The sequence below is a fragment of the Gracilinanus agilis genome, chromosome 1 (assembly GCF_016433145.1).
Source record: "Gracilinanus agilis isolate LMUSP501 chromosome 1, AgileGrace, whole genome shotgun sequence".
NCBI lineage: Eukaryota > Metazoa > Chordata > Mammalia > Didelphimorphia > Didelphidae > Gracilinanus > Gracilinanus agilis.
This window is the reverse complement of record NC_058130.1, coordinates 99,890,064-99,899,121: the sequence shown is the minus strand read 5'-3', so window position 1 is coordinate 99,899,121 and position 9,058 is coordinate 99,890,064. Positions and strand designations below refer to the sequence as shown.

General features: G+C 46.1%; 2 protein-coding genes across 5 annotated transcripts in view; one reads left to right on the top strand and one right to left on the bottom strand.

Annotated features, from left to right (window-relative positions):
- The window catches only part of TREX1 (three prime repair exonuclease 1), a 6,913-nt gene extending 5,509 nt beyond the window's left edge, over positions 1-1,404 (top strand). The window contains exon 2 of the mRNA XM_044684503.1: positions 297-1,404. Coding sequence (XP_044540438.1) covers positions 301-1,281 — 981 coding nt within the window. The 5' untranslated portion in view covers positions 297-300 and the 3' untranslated portion in view covers positions 1,282-1,404. The remainder of the gene's footprint in view (positions 1-296) is intronic.
- Positions 1,405-1,752: 348 nt separating this feature from the next.
- Positions 1,753-9,058, bottom strand: part of SHISA5 (shisa family member 5) — a 49,134-nt gene continuing 41,828 nt past the window's right edge. For 3 of the 4 annotated variants that reach the window (XM_044684234.1, XM_044684353.1, XM_044684418.1), the window contains 3 exons: positions 4,712-4,830; positions 3,827-4,033; positions 1,753-3,362 (listed from right to left, as the gene is read on the bottom strand). In XM_044684234.1, the coding sequence (XP_044540169.1) occupies positions 3,283-3,362; positions 3,827-4,033; positions 4,712-4,830 (406 nt within the window). In that variant the 3' untranslated portion in view covers positions 1,753-3,282. The remainder of the gene's footprint in view (positions 3,363-3,826; positions 4,034-4,711; positions 4,831-9,058) is intronic. The other variant, XM_044684290.1, reaches the window with a different exon arrangement.

Genomic DNA, 9,058 nt, shown 5'->3' with positions numbered 1-9,058 from the left:
CCCCGCTCCCTCCACACACTACTCTGGTCTCCCATCGGAGTCCAGGAGCATACCCTGCCCCGCCCTCGCCAGGCCCCAGAGCTTCAGATCCCGCAGCCAGATCCGAGGACTTCAGGCTCCATCCTCCACCCCTTTCGATCCGAGCTTTAGGTCTTCCTGCCTCCTTTCACGTTCTCCAGCTCCCCAAGTTCGAGGTTTGGGGCTTCTAACCCTCCCGCTCCCCTCTGATCCCTGAGGCACAGAGCCCCGCCGGCCCCAGCTCCCTACCTGTCCGTCTCCCTTCGCTATCTTCCCAGGTCCATGGGTTTGGAAGCTGCCTCCTCTAGGCCCATGGAGACTCTTGTCTTCATGGACCTAGAAGCCACAGGACTGCCATTCTCGCAGCCAAAGGTCACCGAGCTGTGCCTGGTGGCCATCCACAGACACGCCCTGGAGGCGCCCCAACAGACACCTCCCTCGGTGGGCTCTTCCCCGGTGCCGCCGCCCCCGAGGGTGGCTGACAAGCTCTGCCTGTGTGTGGCTCCTGGAAAAGCCTGTAGCGCAGTAGCCAGCAGCCTCACGGGGCTGAACACGGCCATGTTGATGGCCCACCGACGGGCACCCTTTGACTCGGCTCTTGCGGACTTGCTCCAGGCCTTTCTAAGACGGCAGCGCTCCCCCGTCTGTCTCGTGGCCCACAATGGGGACCGCTTTGACTTCCCCCTGTTGCAGGCTGAGCTGAGCGCCGCGGGGCTGGGCACAGATGCCCTGAGCGGTGCCTTCTGTGCGGACAGCATCGCAGCCCTGAGAGCCCTAGACCGCTCGAGCCCTACCATCGAGTCCGGCCAAAGGAAGAGTTACAGCCTAGGCAATGTCTACGCCCGCCTCTACGGCCAAGCCGCGCCGGACACCCACACGGCTGAGGGCGATGTCCTTGCTCTGGTCAGCGTATGCCAGGCCAGGCCCCAGCCACTGTTGCAGTGGATCGACACTAACGCTAGGCCCTTCAGTAGTGTCAGACCCATGTATGGAGTAGAGGCAGGGACGCCCCCGGGGGGCACCCACGATGTGGTGACAAGGACCGAGTACAGGAAGCCCCGGACAGCCACCACTGCCTCGGCCAACTCAGGGGATGCCAGCCCGGCTGCCAGGAAGAGGAGAGGGAGATCAGCAGCTCCCTCCCATGCTGGCAGCGTCTCGAGTACCTCATTTTTGAACATGTCCCACCTGCTAGCACTGCTGGGCCCCCTGGTCATCTTAACTGTGGCGGTAGCTCTGTACTGGGTACCGTGGGCTTCCTAACCCTGTCATTCCTGTTGTGGCACTACCCCAATCTCATCCTGACTGTGGGGTTTGTCCTGGGGCGGCTCATGGATACATTATAAAATAAAACTTCTAAATAAAAATGGTCTGCCACTAGAGGAACCTAAGGAGTCTGGTCCCACAGCCCTACATTCAAAGTCCTTTGGGAGGGGGTGACCAACTAGGCCTACCCCCACCCTCCCAGGCAAAAGTCTCCTTTGGATTGACAATTTAGTCAATCCAAAGGACTAGAAGAATCCGGTTACCAAGGCCGAAGCTCTCCAGCCAGTTGTCATAGACAGGGTTCAAGACATCAGACGAAGCAAGGAGACAACTTACACACTGTAGCCCCAGTCTGAAAGGAAGAGATCTGGCCTCTGAGCCCCCAGTCTGGAGGCAGAGGAAACTTGTCAACACCTCCCCCAATCCCACCCCCACCCCCACCTTTGGGGTTACTGAACAAGGCAGACATTTTCAAATCCATTCGTTTATTATAAACAGGAGCTTGGCCCAAATAGGAACAGGCTCCTTCACAGAACATACAGAGGCAACAGATTACAAACAAAAGTAGCCAAAGGGACAAAAACAGAAAAATCCAGTGCCCTGAAGCCAAAATACCCATCCCCTCCTTCCAGACAAGACCCAGCCATTCCACAAGGAGCCCTCAAAACCCCTTCCCTTCCCTTTGTTTTGGGAGAGGGAGGAAAGATAGGATAGAGTGCTAGGAGAAGGGGACCCAAGCTAGGTCATAGGATTTTGAAGCCTGTCCACTCCTCATATTACAAAAGTGGGGAAAGGTGAGTAATGTTGTTGGCCCTCTTCTCCTTTGGGACACTGCCCCTCTGATTCTTCCCTCCCTATCCCATCTCCTACTCCAACTTCAGAGCAAGCCGAATATGCTAACTGCAGCTTAAATGTTATCAAACTCTCTAGCCTCAGGAGACAAACACAGGCCATAGCAGCCACCAAAGCTGGGGTAAAGTTAAAAAAGAAATGAAGAAATAACAAGGGTTGATAAACCTGAGTCTGGGTGTTCTTCCTGACAAGGTGACTGAATGGAGGGCAGTGGCTAAGCCAGCAGAACTGAGACAAACCTAGCACCCATCTTATCTCCCCTCTAATGGAGGAAGGGGCAAGATTTATAGCCACATCTTCAGCCAAGTGCTGGCTAGACCCCTCAACAGGACAATTCAGGCCTCAGATCAAAAGAGGATCCTCCCCTCTAACCCAAAACACACCCCTGAGCACTCTTTGCTGGCTCCAAGTTCCCCCTTGGCACGGGAGAGGGTTATGTGCTTAACCACTCCTCTTTCCATATGGAGATGGGAAGGAGGGAGACATGGGGCCCCAGCAGGGACCCTGAGATGGAAGGAGCTGAAGCCCCCAGGAGAGGGAGTGATGTTGTAGCATCTGGAAATGTCTTTTGCTACCACCAAATGCCAGTGGTCAGCAGAGAGTTAAGGAGAATTTGGTCACGGACTCAAAGCCATTGACCCCATCTTGGATCCGGTTGGACGCTGCTCCCCTTTCTCTGACTCGAAGGGCACTTTGGAGAACACGGGTTCTGTGAGGTCTGTAGGACCCAGTGTCACCATGGAGTGCCTCTTCTGGTCTTCAGGTCAAGGTCAGCCACTCCCACTGGTGAAAAGCCACGGGCTGACACGGGTATTTTCATCTTTAACACGTCTTACAATGACCCTTCCAGCACTGCCCTCACACTGTGTTTTACAAGTCTCTTCCTTTTTCAGGTGACTTGGTATTTAAAAAAAAAAAAAAAATCACACCAACTCATTCTCCAGAATGATCGGAGGAAATTTTAAAGAAATGTCATTTCAAGGTCTCTGGTCCCGGCCTGTATACTGCAGGAAACAGAATGCTAGAGGTACAACATATAGTTTGCATTTACTTGGGAGAGGCAAGCATGTCACAGATATCCACATACCCACACATTCAGAGGCAGGGGGAAGGGAGAGGAAAAGAGGGGAAAGCTTCAGAAGCCTTTCAATAAGCAGTCTTTGGAGGATCCATGTATGCAGGATTATATGGAGGCTGGTTGACGGGGTACGGAGCTCCTGCACCTGCTGAGAAACAAAGAGACCCACCAGACCAAGTCAGCCACAACCAACTCTCAGTCTAGACCCCTCAAAGTCAATGTGAATTTAAAAAAAAAAAATCAAGACATCTCTTGTGGTAGATTGGCTATTATTTCTCATTGCCCAGGTGGAAAAAAGCTCATAGAATTAACAAAGGGCCAATTGTACAGGTCAGGGACCAGAGGGCAGTAAAACGGATCAGGGTCTTGGAATAATGGTCCCAAAGTGGTGTCCTCAAACAAAGCCCATGAGATGATTCAGAGGGAATAGCTTGTTTAATAATGGGGTGGGAGGTTGGTGGGGATGGGGTGAGTAGTGTGGGGTAGTAGAGAATGATTCTTTTAAATAGGAACACAGAGGACAAGAATTCCTACTTAGCAAAATCTGGAATGTTCTGAACCCTGAAATGGGGCTGGGGGATTACAGAAGGATAAGATGTTGGCTATACTCACCAGGATGAGTCTCATTGTAGGCAGGAGGGCCAGTTGGCTGGGCAGGGTAGGGTGGTGGGTACTGGGTAGGATAAGGCGCAGCTGGCATCCCTGGCTGGACAGGCATTGGTTGATAGCCTTGGTACATGGCCCCTGGGTAACCAGGTGGCACACTTGGCTGTTGTGGGTATGCAGGATGGACCACAGTAGTGGAAGTGGTCACCACAGCTGTAGACAGAACATAAGAGAAAAGGCTCCTCATTTTGGACCAGCAAAAGCCTAACATACACAGACACACAACTAATGAATCCTTTGGCTAATGGTAGGCCAGAGATTGAATGGAAAGAATACTGAATGGGAATAAGGGAAAGAAAGTAGAGAAAGGAATGGATCCAAGAAATAAGATACTGAAACTACTCTGCTTATTCTTGGCAGACAACTACATCATCCTTAGATGTGGTCCCTGTATAAAGAACCCACTATTACTTGGCTTTTTTTTTTTAAAGGATAAGACAAACACAAATAATTGTGTAAAAATAAAATGAAAATTTTTAAGAGAAAGAGACAGGAAAATGGGATGAGGATAGGAATAGAAGGAATTGGTGCAATGGAGAACATGGAGACAAGCAGAAAGAGGTAGGAGAGAAATGAAAAGTATGGAGAAAATGAACAAAGTTGGAATAGAAAATGGATGGAGTGGAAGAGATAGGTCTGCTGGAAAATACAGAGGATAAAGTCACAAATGGGAAAAGAAGATGAATTATAGAAATAGAGGCTGGACAAGAACTGGGAATGAGGACTGAGAAAGGGACCCATTAAGGGATGAGGAATAGAACTCTGAAAAGGGTAATATACAGGGATGGAAGATAGAAAAGGGGGGAGAGGAGGAACTAAGGCTAAACTCACAAGGTCTGGGTCTTCGGCACATCTTGTACAAACTGCAGCAGGAACATGTGAAACAGAGGATGATGCTGACCACAAAGAGCACAAAGATGGCTGTTCCAATGCCCACAGATATCGCGAAACTGAGAAGAAGAAAAAAAAAGACTAGCTGACATGCTTGATCTCTTAGGATTTCCAATTACCCCATGAATAGTTTTCCCTCAAACATGTCCTCTCAATCTTATCATGCCCAATGAGACGCGGTGCAGAGAATACTTACAATGTTGGGGCCCAGGCGACTCACGTGGTGCAAGTATACCCACACACTGCAGTAACCCCCCACATGGCTTCTTCCTTCCATGTGATGCCATCTTCTCTCACCACAGAAAACTCTACCTTCCCTGCTATCCAACAGCCCCCTACAGCAGGAGCCTCTCATCTAATACCTGCCACAACTGCGTACACAACTTGATTTCATTGAGTCCCAGTCTATATTCACAGACTGAAAACTTTCTGAAGCTAGAGACTGTGAGGTCTCTGAAGGGAAAATTTGAGGCCTGATCCTCCCACTGGGGCAGGGGTGAGAATTATATTTAGTCTAGAGAAAAGAGAGAGCCTTGCACACAAAGGGTAAGACCAGGAAAAATACTTAGCCTTTGGAATCTCATTAAAGAAAACAAGTGAGGAGTGGGCTTTCCCCAAATAAGAGGACTGAAGAAAGCAGTTTTAGTATACAATACTGAACATCCTGAAGACTCCACTCTCAAAGAGATTAAGAATCTAATGGACTGTGTGACCCTGGGCAAGTCACTTAACCCCCATTGCCTAGCCCTGTAACAAATAAAATTAATATAGAAGGATATATATATATATGTATAAATATATAGATATTAGGGCTTAAAATTATTTTTAATTATAAAAAAAAGAACCTAATGGAGAAAATACAAGAATATGAATAACTGATAGAAGAGAGAATGTGATCAAGGCAGAGGGGATATACGGATAAAATGCTGTAAGAAATCTGAAGAAGAAATTGTTCAGCTAGGGAGTTAGGAGGTTCAAGAAGACTTTTTATAGTGGCTTCATGAATGGAAAGAAGAGATCATAGAAGCCTCTTCTGAGCCTATCCCACTATTAGCCCTCCCTCACTCAAAATTACTTGATAAAGTCTGAGGCATATTATATACCTTTCAAAAGAAAATCTGGGGGGCAGCTGGGTAGCTCAGTGGATTGAGAGCCAGGCCTAGAGACAGGAGGTCCTAGATTCAAATCTGGCCTCAAACACTTCCCAGCTATGTGACCCTGGGCAAGTCACTTGACCCCCATTGTCTAGCCCTTACTGCTCTTCTGCCTGGGAGCCAATACACAGTAATGATTCGAAGACAGAAGGTAAGGGTTTATTTAAAAAAAAAATCTGCTTGATGATAGGAGCTTTTGATTTTTTCTACATAGTCCTAAGCAAATTCCTAGCTTATAATGTGAGGAAACAGTTGGTTGGGAGTAAAGTGATTTTCCCCAGGTCACACAAAGGAGAAAAATAATTCAAATTGGACTTCAAATCCAGGACATACTACCAGAACTAGATTAAAATGTACCTGAGCAATAGTTAACAAAATAAATTAAAATGCAATAAAACGTAGATAATGTTAACACAGTTTTCTAAGTGCACATGAAGTCGTTACATATTGTGTAATGGCTCGTTTCTATTTTGATTTGACACCACTGTACTAGATCATAGACTTGGCACCTGAACTAAGCCATGGCAAAATGGAGAAGATTCAACAGATATGGGAGGAGGGAGGAGCATCCATTGCAAGGCACTGGATTAAGCCAATACACAAAGAAAAAGAGGCAGGTAGGTGGCACTGACTGGTTAGATAGCTCAATCTGGAGTTAGGAGAACCTGGGTTCAAATCTATCCTCAGACATTAGCTGTGTGACCCTGGGCAATAATTCTTAGTCTACCTCAGTTTCTTCCATTGCAAAACTGGCATCATACTAGCACCTACCTCACACCTACACAGTTTTTTTTGGTGAGGATCAAATGAGAAAATGTTTGTAAAGTGCTTATTAGCACAGTGCCTGTAGCTAGTAGGTGCTTAAAAATATGACACTCCCCTCCCTTTAGGATGAAAACAGGCAATTTGGCTGGAATGGAGATTACCAGAAAGTAATAAGAGGGAAAGCTACAAAGGTAGGCTTCCACCAAACTGTGGGAAGCCTTGAAAGCAAAAATAAAAAGTTTGTATTCTAACACTAAGAAACCTCTGAAAGTTTTTGAGTATGTTAGGAAAATGATTTGGGCATGTATCATGGATGAGTCATTTGGAACAAAGGGAGAATGAAGCCAGGGAAGCCAATTAGGAGGCTGTTGCATAATGATGTAGGTGAAAGGTTTCTGGCTCTGAACTGGGGTGCTGGCAATGTGAGAAGAGAAGGGACATCCTTCCAGAGATAATGAGCAGATAGAATGGACGGGATGTGGCAACAGATCGGCTGGGAACTAGGCAGTAAGCAAGTCACCATTCCAGGATTAGGAAAGATGTTCGCACCACTGACAGAGAACTCAAGGGGAAGATGAGCTCCCAGCTGCAGGAATGTTGGATGTGAGGTGCTGATGGGACATCCAGGTAGAGCTAGGACCAGGGACAGGAGTGGAGAGGTTTTGTAACTCAGCAGATGTGGAAATTTTCTGCATGTATAGAGGAGATGACAAAGGCCACAAACAGGAGATGAGATTGCCGTGGTAGAAGGATGCAGAGGGAGGGAAGGCTTTGTTGAATGGACATTGAAGGCAGTTGGTCTCCAAAGTGGGGTATCCATCCTTCAGGATGTGAGAAAGAAAAATGAAAACTTTATATTTATTTTCATTTTAAAAACATGAAACAAATTGAGCACTGGTGACCTTCGTTTAGCCCCTCTGTCAGATCATTTCTCCTCTTACACCAACCACCTGTCATGTAGTCTGAAGGGCATTCTAAGGAAAGAGTGAATGTTCTACCCGATAGAGGTTGGCTCCCTTCGATACACTCCATCAGAATGAAAGCACACAGATTGACAAAGGGACAAAGGTAGCAATAGCAGGGCTGCCCCATTTTACTTCGCTTATGTGCTACAAGGAGAAGCTAATCTTTTCCCACAAGATCAGTCAAAAGAAATTTCCAAGTATTAAGGAACATGTTTGAAATATGGATTCAGACACACTATCATTAATGAAGAACACCTCCTCCCAAGTACTTTTGTCCCAGAGACATTAGCTAATAACAACATGGAGCCCCAGCAACTAACAAGCCATTTTTAAGTCATCTTTTATCGAGGGAAACAAATCTACGTCCCATATAAAAACTCATATGTAAGCACTTAGAAAACTTGGAAACATAAGATTCTAATCTTTTTAAAATCTTCAAAGAGTTTCAATAAATTTTGACCCATTTATTAAAAATCTAAAAATGCAACATCCTTTTCACATAACCTCTGGGCACATACTCCCTTAAAATAACACACATCCTCCTCTTCTAGTCCTCCCAACCCTTTCACAGTCAAACTGTTAGAAAAAGTTGTCTACACCTGTTTGCCTCCTTTTCATCACCTCTCACTCGTTTCTCAACCCCTTGCAATCTTGCCTTACAAGTGTAAAAGGCAATTCTTCATCCCTTTCTCTAATTTAACTGGGGACCTGGAGGTCCTCTTACCATAGAGATGTGTAGGGATTAACCAGCCCACAGTGAAAGGAAGCAGAAACTAGAGACAAGAAGTGAGGTAAGAAGAGGATATAAAAAGGGGTCAGCGTCAGTTGCTGACAGACAGGTGCTGAGAGTTGTAGGGAAGTTGGCTGCTGAGTGTGTTGGGTTGGTGGTTGGTGTTTAGTTGCTGGAATATAAAAGGTGAGCCTGAGCTTACAGAGAGGGCTTTAGCCTGTAGAGGACCTTTTGGCTTTGGGATTTTAGTCTGAGCTGTTAGGTTTTTTCTTTCTTGAACTTTCTGGTTCAAGAACTTTTTGGTGGTGGTTGGTCTTCATTGACAGACCTAATTGGGGATGGATTAAACACTGATTGAGTTGGTTTTGATTGGGTGGATTGGGTTGGAACTTTATGGGGTGGTTGTGATTAGCGGTAGTTATAGGTAGATATAGGCAGTTATAGGATGACTAGACATTAAGAAATTTCTTTCTCTACTTCTTTCCTATATTTCCCTCCTTTACTATATTCATTTTACTATATTCTTTTACTATCTCTGTTTTAATAAAACTAAATTGTTAAAAGCTGTTACAAGTTTCCTTTTCTCTGGCTTAGAGGAATAATATTCATTTATAATTATTATATTCTCATTAAAACTTAAGTTATTAAAAGTTGCTCTCCCTTTTTGTCAAAA